Consider the following 15070-nt stretch of genomic DNA (forward strand, 5'->3'; position numbering starts at 1 on the left):
ATAAACTTTGTGTATTGGAAATTAGTATTATTGTTTTTTATGGGACATGATCGATACTTACCACACTGAAAACAATAGGACGTTTTACTAGCCAGCAAGTAGTATTAGCTACTTATCTCCCTCTGTGGAGTGGAAATAATGTCACATAGGATGGCAGAAGATGGCATAACATATTCCTATCCATCTAACCGCTCCTTCTCTGTCGCTCTTGCTAACAAATCCTCTACCCTGGTTCAGCTTAGTGTGGGGGTGCCTCAGGGCTCTGTGCTTGGTCCTTTGCTGTTCTCCCTGTACACTCTCTCTTTAGGAGACCTTATTTCTTCTTTTGGTTTAAATATCACTTATAAGCAGATGACATCCAGATATATTTAGTCACCCCTGCACTAACCACTGATGTTCAAACCCAGATTGGTAACTGCCTCCTGGCTATCTCCTCCTGGATGAACCAACTAAAACTTAACCTAGCTAAAACAGAGCTCATGGTCTTCCCGCACAAACCTAGCCCTTCTCCTCCTTTCACATCACTATTGATGGCATGACCATCAACTCTGTTAATTCTGCACGCTGCCTTGGGGTTATCTTTGACCAGTCACTCTCCTTCTCTAACCATATTAATAACACTGCCAAAACCTGCCGTTTTTTCTTCCGCAATGATGCCAAGATACGCCCCTTTCTTTCCCAAGTAACAGCTAAAACACTAATCCAAGCCCTTGGTCACAGGTCACTGTCAGGATACCTGGGAAAGTCCAGGACGGAGCTTATATATGTCCTAGGTTCCTAAAAGAATGGTTCCCAGGACTGTTAGTCCGGCCCGGGTGTTGTGGGTCTACCTGAGGCATCTCAGCTGGCTAATTAAAAGGCAGCCTGAGCAAAGTAGAAAGCTGCAGTCTGGGGGAAAGACACAGGGAAGCTGCCTGTGTGAGCTGACTGAGAGATTTTGAAAGCATTACAAGGTTTGAACTTTGTTTCCTTTTCTCTGTGTGGGAGACAGGCGGTCGGTCTGCTCCTGGTTAGTTAGGACAATTGTCCTGTGTTAGGTAGAGACCATTATGTGGCAAGGATTTTATTTTGAACTATTTTGTAATTTTTTATGCAAGTGAAAATAAACTGCCTAAAAGAGAATACACTCTCATGTGTTGTAATTGTGCCAAGGGCTGCTTTACCCCCAGAAAGCTGGTCCCAGCTACCTAACCCCTGACAACACATATACAGAGGTCAATAGTAAAAATTCAAATCTTTTATGAAACATCCTTAAAACAGCCTGATGCATTCTTTTGTGCAACCAGCATTTATTATAGAATCATAACACATGGCATACACACAAACTGCAAAGCCACGCAAAGTATTACTATAAATGTTAAAAGGCCTACCTTCTGCCACAAAAAGAATTTAATAGCATGAAGTACTCAAGGCAATTTAAGGACAAATTTATTAAAATTCATAGCAAAAAAAAAAAAATTGGAAACACAAATCTATTTGAGGTCAGTATTTTTAAAACTCAAACTTAAGAATTATTAATCATTTGAATCTAAAATCTAAAACCTGCCGAGATCCTACAGCAGTCAGTGGAAGTGTATCTGATCTCTTTCCTTTTTATCTTTTTTATTTGAGTTTATTAAAGGCTAAAAACACCCATGTAATTTAAATTGGCAATGAAGGAAAACTGGTCTCCCCATATGGTAATAATTAAATACATAACAAAGCAATGCAATAAATCATACAGAGTAAAATAAAATAAGTCAAATATAAGGATATTATAATCAAGGAGAAGTTTCATATAATAGGTCATGAATAATAGGTCATGAAACTCTGATTTGTCTTCTAATATCCTTATATGTTACAACAGAGAGTACATAATAATAATACACAAGTTACAACAGAGTGGAGCACACCCGTCACCAAAAGAACAGCCCTGGGTGCAGGTCAAACAAATATACATATAGTGAAAGATTACCGCACACTTAGGGACTTGGTGCAAAAGAAAAAACGTGCCCCTCTCTCCCTCTCTCCAATTCAAATCTTAGAACACCCAGCACACAAAGTGAAATCAAAAAAATACAAACAGTTCCAATAACATAGCAACATTCCAGTGCTCCTAGACACCTTTATTAAGCATCAAATAAACCTGCTCCAACACTAAAAACCTGAATGCCAGATGCTTTGCGGCAAGAGCTCGAAAGCAATTTTCCCCAAGAAAAAGGTTTCTGTCTTAGGGCTCTGGCACACGGGGAGATTAGTTGCCCGTGACAAATCTCCCTGTTCGCGGGCGACTAATCTCCCCGAATTGCCATCCCACCGGTGAAAATGTAAGTCGCCGGTGGGATGGCGTTGCCTCGCGAGGCATTTTCGGTGACTTGCCGAAATCACGCCGCCGCGTGTGCCATCCCACCGGCGACTCACATTTTCGCTGGTGGGATGGCAACTCGGGGAGATTAGTCGCACGCGAACAGGGAAATTTGTCACGGGCGACTAATCTCCCCGTGTGCCAGAGCCCTTATTCACCATAAAGTAGATAGATATATAGATATACTTATACATACCTACATACATTGATAATAGATAGTTGACAGATAACAAATAGATGACCGAGAGATAACTGACAGGTCTTTTCTTTGCTGTTGTTTTTACACCAGTGGGAAGAACAACATATGTGCCATAGGACTTAGGGTAAATACAGTGTGTGTTTCGTCAACTCATTCTATAGTGGCAAATATTCCCAGACTCACCATCTTCAGTATCATTCATTTGCTTGGCGTAAATGACATAGGCTCAGAGGGTCAGACTCCTCCACAGCTACTTTATTCTGTCTGAAGGTGCTGTGTCTTCTCCGCACTCTGACTGCCTGACCTTCATCCCTAGGCAGCTTCAGGGTAAACTGTCAGTGACTGGTAACTAGAATGTCATTTGAATAATACAAATGGCACAACTAAAGAGGGTGAGTCAGGGAAAAAACTGATATGTACCTGGCCAGAATATACCCGTATCGCTGACAGTCGAGAAGAATGGGATGGAAGAATGTTTTCAAGCTGAATACAATATGAAATGAGCAGTAGACAGAGCAAGTGACAAAACTACCTTGTCTATGGAGGCCCTACCTGATATTAAGCATCTCCTATTGCAAAGCAGGATATTCATTTCTGGGAACGGCTTAAGGGCACACAATTTCTGATTTCTATAGATACCTGGCTGCCTTATACAATACAACCTGCCTTGTAAATAGAGAGAGAAAAGAAAGAGGACGGACACCCAGGTGATTTATGTTCTACTTCCTCCAGGCTTGTGTAGACTTTCCTCAATTTATGAAGTCTGTTTTGTACAACATTATGTCCAAGTGTGATGAACCATTTGTTGCTATAAACTGGAGCCACATTGCAGAAGACATCAAATAATTATTTATTATTAATGATCAATTAACTATTTAGAGTCACCAATGACCATCTTACAATAATAAATTGACATCACATCTCAACCACAAGACGATGCAACACTGCTCTGCCAGGGGATAATTCACACAGAAGAGAGCACATTGCAGGAAACTGGCTCAGACAACAATACAAAATTAGCTCGCATTGCTCTTTTTTTCTCATTAACAGCTTTTTTTTGCCAATTTGCTCATCCATTATTGTGATTTGATCAATATTCCCTACATAATTATTATACTGTCCCAAAGCCAGTTCTGGACTGAGATGCAAAATAGGCCCAAACAGCCCCCACCAAATAGAAACTGTCTATGGCATATTACAGCAGCCCCTAAGGCATCTGCCAGAATCCACAGGTTGCCACTCCAGGCCTGCCCAAGGCTCACCACTCCAAGCACAGACATTACAGGCAAATTTCATGAGGTTCATGAAAAGTCTAAATTGCTATAACGGCACAACATGGTAATAAAGCTATTTCCGCCTATTGCAAAATTATATTGATCTCTGTTTGCAGCTCCTCCAACACTCACATTTTGTTTCCCCACATTTCAATTTAATTTAGATACAGAAGAAAGATTGAAGAAAAAGAAAAAAAGGGTGTGGAGCTCCTACCTAGAGTGCATTAATATATCTATATAGCAATTTAGTGACATTTTCAATTCATTTAGGACTGGATTCACCTGTTGGATTCATCTGAAAGCTCTTCTAAATCCGGCAAATACTACTTTCTCTCCATGTTGCACCTGAGGCACATCACTCTGCTGCCTACCCCTAATTCATCCAATTGGATTGGGTGGTTTCCAGGCCTGGACTGGGAAGAGTTAAGTATAAAAATTAAGTACTGTATATAAGATGGATAAAGTCTGTCTCAGGAGAAGACACTAGTGTCAATGCTTGAAACTGTGCCAAGAAGGCTTTGTACAGCTGGATGTAGTGTAGTGGCATAGTGGGTGCCAGTTATATGACATAAACCCTACCTACAAAAACATTATCTAGTTACTTAATACTACTGGGCAAATCTGCAAATAGGGTTGGTTGTTAAAATAAAAGAAGTTGGAAATCCTTCCTCCAGAAGGAGTGGTCAGTGGACAGAAAAAGGGCACAGAAACTTAGTTACAAAGATCATTTTGAAAAGTACAACCTGTCTACTTAAGTAAGCAAGTGCTTCCATATTCCAACCTTCCTAATAAATAATTACGGCTGTAGGTTCAGCTTTGACAATTCAGGTTTTTTTTGTATATTTAACTATTTGTAGCTCTGGCATTGGGGAGTTACTGTGGTTTATATGCTGATCAAATGGGGAAATAACTGACTCGCCAGTTGGGGGCTCACTTTTTGAATTGTGTAGCTGTATATTCTACCATGTGCGCAGAACTGCATAGGATTCTGGAACTTTGTAAGCAGCAGCCGAAAACAATCCCAATATATTGGAATCTCAAGAGGAATGAAACAGCTGCCTGCAATAGAATGAGAATCGCTTGGCAATCCTCTTTTCTCACACAACTGGACTGCTAGTGCTGCTGTGGATTTGGTGCAATGTGAACAAGAATTCCCAGGGTGTCCCTCAACTTCACATTGGGAATCCTTTTCACAAGTAAATCTGTTTTTTTCCCACAAGCCTGTGTACTGTAACTATGCTGTCCCTCAAACCTGTGCACTATAAGTGAATTTCTTTTTTTTAACCATCCTGTGCACTGTAACTGCTCAGTTTAGAGACGTTGGGTGCTTTTCTTTATCACCAGAGCATAGGCACTGTATACTGTAGGTCCTGTATACTGCACTTTGTCAATTTCTGTAATGTACAGGAACTGCACACTGTGTGGCTTTTATTCTTCAAGAACATTGATTTACCCCGACTGCCAACTCTAACATATTCTTATGGCTACAGGACCATTTTCCACATCTCCTATTTTAATCACCATCTCTAATGCTAGCCACGCTTGCTATAGTTTTTACTACTGTCTGATCGATTTTACAATCAACTGAATGATCTACAGGCAGTACAGGTGATCATTTGCAGACCAATATCTGGTCACACCAAATAAGAAAAATGGGCTTACCAAATAGTTTAGTGCCTGTACTGGATCGCTGGCTTATCTGGCATATAACCAATTACTCCAGAATTTACCAATCCAAGTGCATAGCCATCTTGCACTAATATCTGAGGAGTTGTTTCTGTTTGATGTAACATACATAGATACACAGAGAAAGCCCAAGAATTTTAGATGATACAAAGAGCTGCTTTTACTCTTTCCGTTATCTTTCCACCAACACAAAAGCCTGCCATTTCATAAAAAGTCATAACATAATTGCTTCCTCTTGTGTGGGACTGCAGGACAGTGGTTTTATCTGTGCAGTTTTGCCTCAAGCAACACCTTAAAGGGATATTTTCATTATTTTTATTACTAAATTACACTGTTTACATAGCAAAAAATTCACACTACCATTTAATATTCTTTTCTTAAACCAGCTGTAATATTGGTGTGTAGGCGCCATATCAGTGCATTGTGCCTGAGTCTGAGCTTTCAGAAGGAGCCAGCACTACACATTAGAACTGCTTTCAGGTAACCTATTGTTTCTCCTACTCCCATGTAATTGGAGGAGTCCCAAGCCAGACTTGGATTTCTTACTATTAAGTGCTATTCTGATATCTACTGGGAGCTGCTATTTTGCTCCTACCCATTGTTCTGCTGATCGGCTGCTGGGAGGGGGGTGATATCGCTTCAACTTGCAGCTCAGCAGTAAGGGCTGTGGCACACGGGGAGATTAGTCACTGGGCGACTAATCTCCCCGAAATGTGAAAATGTAAATCGCGGGTGGGATGGCATACGTGGCACATCAAATTGCCGACATTGCCTCGAAAGGCAACTTCGGCGATTGCGGCACCACTTATGCCATCCCACCGGCGATTTACATTTTAGCCGGTGGGATGGTATTTCGGGAGAATTTGGTCGCCCGCGACAAGGGAGATTCGACGCGCGGTGCCAAAGCCCTAAAGTGTGACTGAAGTTTATCAGAGCACAAGGCGCCCTGGGAAATGAAGAATATGGCTATCCCCATGTGGAATTTCAAAATTAAATATCAAAAAATCTGTGTTTTTGAAAAAATGGATTTGAATGCAGGATTCTGCTGGAGAAGTTCTATAAACTGATGGGTTTTGAAAAAAAAAAACATGTTTTCCATGACAGCATTCCTTTAAGCAAGGTGGCAAAATGTGAATTTCCTTTATGGCTAAATATAGTATCAGAATACGAGACTTCTGCTTTCTTTTTCCCTGTAATATTGCTAGCAAAACTTCTATAAAGTTCCCCTATCTTCCACAAAAAAGTCACACATGGCAATACCCTCCATGCCTTATGCTACTCACTCGCCTGTAAGTGCAGTGATAGATGGATGTCATTGAATTTAGGACATGGCACAAGCAGCATTGGGTGGTATTGGCACAAATAAGTACTGACAGGGCTGCCATCAGGGAGGGGGCAGGGGGCACAGTTGTCCCGGGCCCACTGCATTTTGGGTCTTAAAGGGGGCCCCATGCTGTGCTCACTCTGGGTCCAGGCCCCCAGCTGTAAGTCAGCTCAGCTGCAGAATTGGGAAGGGAGGATGGGGCTAAAGTCCCTGTATCTGCCTTGCCTTACACAGCTCTCTGTCCTGCTTGTTTCCTTCTCATATTAAGCCCTGGTAGAGACGCATAGGGGTTGGATGGGCTGAAGCAGAAATGTAAACTTTACTCATCCAATAGCTGTGTGCTCTCCCAGAACTTATACATCATGAAAAAGTGAGCAGGACAGAGAGCTGTGTAAGTCAAAGAAGATGCAGGGACTTATCCTAGCTATTAGGGGAGACAATTCTGTGTGCTGGTGGGAATATAAAATAGTGTTGTATTCATTTATATGTACTTTGTGTGGCTAATGTGTTTGTGTGGCTTTTGGCTTTGCTTTGGTTTGGTTTTCAGCAGATATACCTGAGGGTGTAATATTTCCATTGCTGGGGCTAAATCATCCCTGCACCGGCCCAAACACTGTCAATTTATTGCTCTTATCAGGTGCAACCCCTCTCCCACATTTGTTTCAGCTCTCCCCTTTTCTCTCATCCTCTCCATCCTTTCCCTTTTGCTCTAATTTTGACCATTGTTTCCCCTTATGTCTGCTCCATCAAACCACTCTCCCTAATAACCCAGAGCTCCAGGGTTCCCTCAGTGCCTGCTTCAATAGGTTCAGCGCACTTGCGGCAAAATAATCACATGCGCATGTCACTCTAACCAGGGCCGGATTTAAGTTCACGGCGCCCCGAGGCCGCCCCCCCCCCCCCGAGTGCGCATGCGCGAACGCGCGGCGCCCTCTCCCCCCGAGTGCACATGCGCGATCAACGTGCATGCGCAATCGCACATTTAAACTCCCATAAGGAGCAGTGGGGAGAGGTCCCGACTGCTCCGTATGGGAGCCAAATTTTAAAATTCTGTTGCGGCGGGGCGGCATGCCGCCCCTAAACTTGTGCCGCCCTAGGCCCGGGCCTTTGTGACCTTTCCACAAATCCGGGCCTGACTCTAACGCCAAACAACAGAAATGACTCCAGCTAGACTTCCAGCGAAGTTATGTGTGTGAGCGCAACCCGTGCTGGATTTCTCAGGAGGGTGTCTAGTGGCCACCCTCATTCCCCGCCCCCTCCACCTCCCTCAGAATCACGCATGCCGTAAATTTGTGCCACCCTAGGCCCGGGCCTTTGTGACCTTGCCACAAATCTGGGCCTGAGCGCAACCGAACTAATCTCAATACATTGGCCACAAATGCATCAGGACACTCCTGGCGAGTGCAACAATGCTGGAATTCTAAGAAAAAAAACTATATTTTAGGGTTTCCATCTGGGCTTTTTCTAAACAATAGAGCCTTTGCCCACAATTTAACCATTAGAACCCCTGGGAGGGGGGCCCACATAATTGCTACCAGTACTGACTGGTAGCAGTATTGCGTTTGTATTAATATTTATTAACCTAAAATAACCTGCAGCACATAAGGATATGTAAATTATAATCACAAATACATTGATGTAAGTCAGGGCTGTTTTAATAAATGGGCAAAAGAGGCATTTGCCCAGGGCCCACCAGGATAGGGAGCCCAACAGCACACCTTTCATCTGGGATGACTTTTGGCACAACTGCTGAGACGGGAGACCCCTCATTTTAATCAACAGTATGGCTATTTTAACTTCCTTGTCTTTTTTCTTGTGGCATCACTATTTTGTCATTTATCTGCTCCCAGGGCTGTTGGTCCAGGGCGACACACGTAGGGACCATGTCTACTTCAGACCATTTCCATAATGTCTGCCTTACTATACTGAGCTTCATGTGCTTGAGAGTTATTCTATCTACACAATTCTTGGGGTAGTGGGGGCCCACCAGATAAATGTTGCCCAGGGACTGCTGGTACCTTAAAGTGGCCCAATATATATATATTTATAATTAGTAAAATCTGATCCCCCCCCCCTCCCGAGGCACGTCGATCCCACCCTATTTACTGTATTGGAAAATGTGATGCTGGCTGAGAAAATAGTGGAGGCTGGAAGCAATCCCCAGCTTGGTACAAATAAGCATAATAAAGGACATTTGTGCCTGTAGCAGTGGGAAAATGTTCCTAGGAAGCCTCGAGCCGAAAGCTGATATACTGTGAGCTCAATGAAAAAATGAATATATACACTGAAATGGGTTTTCCTTTAAGGGGTTTCCAAGATTTTATTTAGGAACTTCAGACCTTGACAGCATTTGACAAAAACTAAACTTAAAATTCTGTTTCCACTTGACTAAATATAAACTAAATTATGTAATTCTGGAATACAGGTATCAAAATAATACTTTTCTCTCTTTGAGAAAAAGAAAACTAAATTGTGTGAATAACCATAGACCCTTAAGAACCTACCAGGGCAATGGACAGATTTAATTTTAATGCTATAACTTTGCAATCAGTGCAGCCACCCTAACTGTTTTTATTAGAAATGCCCCTGAATGTTCAGTTGAATTGAATTCTGAGAACCACAGCCAAGGCTGCCCTTACCTTGCTGAGACGGGACTCGAAAGCGAGAGAATTGGTTGATCGGGAAGTTTTCATCCCAAAGGCGATGGTGGGAATGGCTTTTGCACGCTCGGCCCCATGGTTTCCTTGTTTGGCCACTGCACCCAATGACCGCGCAGAACTCTTCATTTCCTAGCAAGGAGAAATTGTCTTTTAATACTATAACTTTATTTTAATGTGAACTACCATTTTAACACTAAACACCATTTTTTTTTTTTTTTTTTAAAGGTTGATTTTTATTGAGTTTTACAACAACAGTGGAAGTGGGAAAGGGGAAAGGGAGGAAGGGGGGGAAAGAAAGAGGGTAGGAGAGTAACGGTTGTTACAATAAAGTAGCTGGTGAGTCAGTCCAAGGAGACCAAATATTTTCAAACTTCGCCGGGCATCCTCTGGCAAGATAGGTAAGTTTGTATAGGTCTAATTGAGAGTTGACCAGGGTAATCCATCTGTGGAGTGTTGGAGGTGACGGGCCCATCCAGTGTAGGGCGATGGTTTTTTTAGCGTAGAATAGTAAGAGTCTCATTAGTAATTTAGAGTTTCTTCTGTGTAAACACCATTTTTAATGATGTAAAATATAAATGCCAGCTTTGTGCTGAACAAAAAGTATTTAAAATGTAGTTAGTTGCATTAGTTCATAGCTGGAAAGAAAACAGGATGTACATTGAGCAACAGGAACCATGTAACCAGTCACACTAATGTATAAATCTATAAAAAGTACAGTTTTCTTTGTGTGACCTGGGACGATTGCATTTGTGTGCAAAGCTGAAAGAATTCTGGAAAGGAAGCCCGGCATCACTTCTAAATTTTCCATTTACATGGAATACCCTAGAGACTGAACCGCACCCACAGGGTTTTAAAGCACAGCCAGGGCAGTGTGCAAAATAGATTCCCAAATGCAGGCCAGTTTCATCCTTATTGGGACTCATCAGTGCAATGCAGGAGATTCCAGTCAGCATACGCAGAAGGGAAGCGGATCCACTAGAAAATCATTTTGGTTAAGGGAAGACGTCCTTGTTCATATGCACAGCAGAAGGAAGCCCAGGATTGCTCCTCAAATGTCCATCCACATGGAATACCCTATAGACTAAGCCTCACCCACTGGGTACTTAAAGAGGAAATTTTAGGCGCAATTTCGGGCTTTCCTCCGCATTATATATATATATATATATATTACACAGACAGGGTAATATCAAGGGAAAGTGACCCCAACACATGATCCCAGGTATATAATGACACTGTGACCCCAGGCTTATAATGCAACAGTAATTCCAGTATCAGCATATAATGAAAAGTGAACCCCACTATCACTCTATAATGGACTGTTTGGTTTATGCGCAGAGAGACAGTACAATCAGTGAACAAAGAAAAAAAGCAGCATGAGCCATTACGCCCATGTTCACCGGTCATACTAGACGGTGGAAAGAGTCCTGTCTGACGCACACAGATAGGTGACAACGGTTCTCCAAAATAACAGGCCACGCTGGAATTCAAAATAGGCCCTGGCATTTCAAGTCCACAGAGGCCCAAACAGCTCCCACCAGCCTAATAAATAGCAACTGTCTATGGCATCTTACAGCAGCCCCTCTGGAATTTGCCAGAACCCACAGATGACAGTCTGGGTATGGAACAAGTCCAACTGTCACTGTTCCATGCTCCAAGTGCACATTTTACTAGCCACTTGTCACTAGCATTAGAAGTGATAACAGAGAGAGGTCTGTTTTGCCCAACGTTTTCCACCAGATGGCTTTGTTGGACAAAATGCTCCATCTACCATAGAGCCAGTGTTCCCCAACATGTTGCTCCCCAACCCCTTGGATGTTGCTCGCAGTGCCCCCAAACCAGGTAGTTATTTTTGAATTCCTGACTTGGGGGCAAGTTTTGGTTGAATAAAAACAAGATTTCCTACCAAATAAAGCCCCCTGTAAGCTGATAGTGTGCATAGAGGCTGCCTAATAGCCAATCTTAGCCCTTATTTGGCTCCTCCATGAACTTTTATGGTGCTTGTGTTGCTCTCCAAGTCTTTTTACATTTGACTGTGGCTCACAAGTAAGATAGGTTGGGGATCCCTGCTGTAAGCTCCACAGGGCAGGGTCCTCCCTTCCTACTGTGTCTCTTACCACATGGCATCCTGTATTTATACTTATTTATTTTACTAATTATAATGCTTGCCCTCCCTGTGTGTACATATTTATTATGCTGTGTAAAAAACGGCGAGAAAATTTGCCACACATCGCCAGGCTTCGCCGTGTTAAAAAGACGTAAAAAGGGCGTATAATCGGCATAAAATCGGCGTAATTTTTTTTACACATTTTTCCTGTGTGCATTAACCAATTGCCATATGGTATTACCATTGCTTTACAAATTAGCATCCAGTAACTATTTTCCATATGCTACATGTATACATTCACTTCCTGTCTGACTTCCATACTCCTCCTCGTCTCGGCTGATCTTTCAGCAAAGCTACATCAAGAAAGTGGCTGCCCAGCTATTTCTCCTTGCTATTATTTTTAAATGTAACCAACGACGAAAGGGGGGCTCCGGCTGCCGTTAAACTTCAACTCCCAGCATCTTCTGAGAAACTAAGGGGGTCTAAAGTATGGTGGAAGTTGAAATTCCACTGTGCGGGTCAAAGATTGGAACTTCCTGCACTGCAAAAAGAAGCTGTGTTTATGTTTAGCTAAATGTATATGCTGGATTTAACCCATGATATTTTAGGAAAGAAAGATTTACATACATAATCCCTTATATTATAACAGTATTTAATTTTCTGTTCCAGCATTATTGTGTTTTGCTATTTTGTGTCACATTAAAGGTTTCCATTTCACAAATTTATCTAGTTTTTAAGTTCAGAGCCTCTGTTTACTCTGCTTTAGAAAACCTTTCTTTTCGCTTCCCCTCTCATAGGTAGGCGGATGCCCTACGGGGAGATGAGTTGCCCGAGGCTCAATCTCTGCTAACATGGCCAACTAATCTCCCCAAACCCTTTTCTACCAGCAACAAAGTGAATCGCAGGTGGAAAGGCAAACGCGTCACTGAAGAGGAGAAAAGTTTCCTCCTGTAGGCAACTTCGCACGACGCGTAGCCTTTCCTTAGGCAATTCACTTTATTGCCAGTGGAAAGGCATTTTGGGGAGATTAGTCGCCCCCAGCAGCTCAGATTGGCACACTGTTGTAGTGGTTTGTGGGAAATGTAAATTAGAGCATAGGTTTGTGGGAGAGCAGAACAAATCATTGGAGCTTAATATCAATAGTGGGAAATTTCTAGAACTCTTCCTCAGATGCAAGAAAATTCACTAATATGAATGCTGCTGTCAAAATACTTAATAACAAATGTGAGAGAATTTATCAATGATGCTCCTTACCTGTATTGTATTTGTATCTTGTTTTAATCAATCATATGGAAATTACTGTGTAATATTGACTTGAATATATTACTCTATAATCATGGGAAGAAAGGACAGGGAAAACAGTGTCATTAAGAACACAGGGTCAAATTTACACAGATGAAATGGCATTCTTACTGGAGCAGGGCTAGCCTGGCCTGGACGAGGATCTCATTGAGGGCCCCAGGCTAGGAGAACTCAAATCCTTATTTAAACAATAGACCTGTACATAAACATTTACCATTTGGCAATATTTGATTGCTATGAGGTTTGACCCAGTGGGTCAGGTTCCTTGGTGGGCCCTAGGTGACCAAGTTGGACACTGCCCTGATGGATAATTACTTTATATCTTGTTTAGCCGGTAGCTCTAAAGAGCTGGGGAAAAGTTTTACAAGCAGTAAAAAGAAAACGCTGATGTTGCTGAACTACAGCTCCCAGCATGCTTTTACCCTTGATACTATATTAAAGAATTTAAGGAATTGTAGCCCATCAAGTTAAGTGTGATTGAGTGGTAGTGTTTAGATCCCATGTTCTAGTAACAGTATACCCCTTTAGCAGAATGTTGATTCAAACAGCACAACTGCGTAGTTATTTTACAATTCCAGGTCTGTTCAGAGCCGCCCAGCTGCAGGATTGCTTTAGGAAAGGCTGCAAATTAGTACAAATACATATTGAATCCCCAGTGTTGCACTATGGAAATGACAATAAAAGAGATGTTGGGGAGACTGTTTCTATCCCTTACCAATAAGAAAGAGGCACCAGGGAGTTCTTCCGTCACATCAAATTAGATGTGTAACTTGGTAGCTATGAAATATACTCCCATAGCAACAATTCTAAAAATATCTGATAACCAAGTAGAGTAAAACCACGGGTGCTCTGTATTAAGCACAGGGCCCTTAGCAATAACTGGGGAGCCCTATCTGCAGACAATAAAATGATATTAATCAGGGGTGTCCAAATGCCAACCTCCATCTGTTGTTTAATTTAAGCTCCCAGCATCCCCTATAACTGAAATTTGTGGTCCAAGAACAGTAGGAGGGCAGCCAGTTGTAGATACTGAAAATAACTAATACATGTTAATGTTATTTGTACTTTATATCTACATTTTCACCTCCTCATGAGGGCCCCTCTAAAGCTGAGGGCCCGAGGTAAATGCCTTCTTCATCCAAGTCTACACCCAGCCCTGGTAATTACCATGTTAATAAGGAGCTATTTTGAGTTTAATTCTCTAGAGGGAGATATAGATTGTCCTTCTCTGAATCTGCCAGAAGTCAACCCGTTATAAATCCACCAGCGAGTAATTACAATTACCCATGTCAACCATGGCTGGATCGTGCACATGGAAATACCGTGTCTGGCCGAAAAGAGAGAAAATGCGGATACTTACAGCTCTTCAGTGCGGGGAACTACACAGTAGTTGTTAAAAGGGGGAACCGCTCTCCTCTCTGTGCTGTCAGCATGTGTACACCAGACTGAGTAATTCAGTGTTTTCACTGTTTCCCTGAGAGGAAAACCACAGTTCAGCGAGACACAGAGAAGTGCTTGAGCAATGATTCACATACGGAAGAAGGCTGGCACACACAGACGCACACACGCAGGCACACACAGGATCAAGACGGACACATCAGCTATACCCCAAGCCCGGCAACACCCTCTATTCACTCACATGCTCCTCTTAATCACTGGTCCTTTGCTGGGCCTTTAGCATATAATGCACCCTGTCATCTACACTGTTTATGGTAAAACAGCCAAATACTATTTTCAATGTAAATGCACTCGTTTAAATGAATTCTGCGTTGTCTGTTAGTGGTGCTAATGTGTGCACTTGAGAAAGCCCTGCTACTAAAGGACTCCTGCAGTATCCAGAATTTTTAGGCAGAATAGAAGATTGCAAATGCGCTTTTTGTTTTGGAAATCTGGAAGCAGATCCTTGTGTTTCCAGCCCATGAGGTTGCCCACTAGAACAGCTGTGCAAGAGTCATCCCATGGCTTATCTCTTTGACCCCTCCCCTCTTTCGAGAGGGCGCACACGTATGAGCGACTTGCACTCTGGATCTCCAGAACTACCTTATTAAGATGGGCCAGGCAGACAGAAGAGCTATGTGCCCAGTCCCCCCCAAGGTTTCACCCTAGACACGTGGCTCTTCTGCCTACCCCAAGTTCCGGCCCTGTCTGATCCTACCCTACAATAAGTCCTAGCAAAC

The 15070-nt window shown here is 42.5% G+C and overlaps 1 protein-coding gene across 3 annotated transcripts in view; it reads right to left on the reverse strand.

The window, feature by feature from the left end:
* The window catches only part of specc1 (sperm antigen with calponin homology and coiled-coil domains 1), a 187214-nt gene extending 172828 nt beyond the window's left edge, over positions 1-14386 (reverse strand). For 2 of the 3 annotated variants that reach the window (XM_018091446.2, XM_018091445.2), the window contains exons 1-2: positions 14254-14367; positions 9467-9616 (exon numbers count right to left, since the gene is read on the reverse strand). In XM_018091446.2, coding sequence (XP_017946935.1) covers positions 9467-9613 — 147 coding nt within the window. In that variant the 5' untranslated portion in view covers positions 9614-9616; positions 14254-14367. Of the gene's footprint in view, positions 1-9466; positions 9617-14253 lie in introns of all 3 variants that reach the window. The other variant, XM_018091444.2, reaches the window with a different exon arrangement.
* Between the last annotated feature and the right edge of the window lie 684 nt (positions 14387-15070).

The sequence above is a fragment of the Xenopus tropicalis genome, chromosome 2 (genome assembly GCF_000004195.4).
Source record: "Xenopus tropicalis strain Nigerian chromosome 2, UCB_Xtro_10.0, whole genome shotgun sequence".
In the NCBI taxonomy this organism is placed as follows: Eukaryota; Metazoa; Chordata; class Amphibia; order Anura; family Pipidae; genus Xenopus; species Xenopus tropicalis.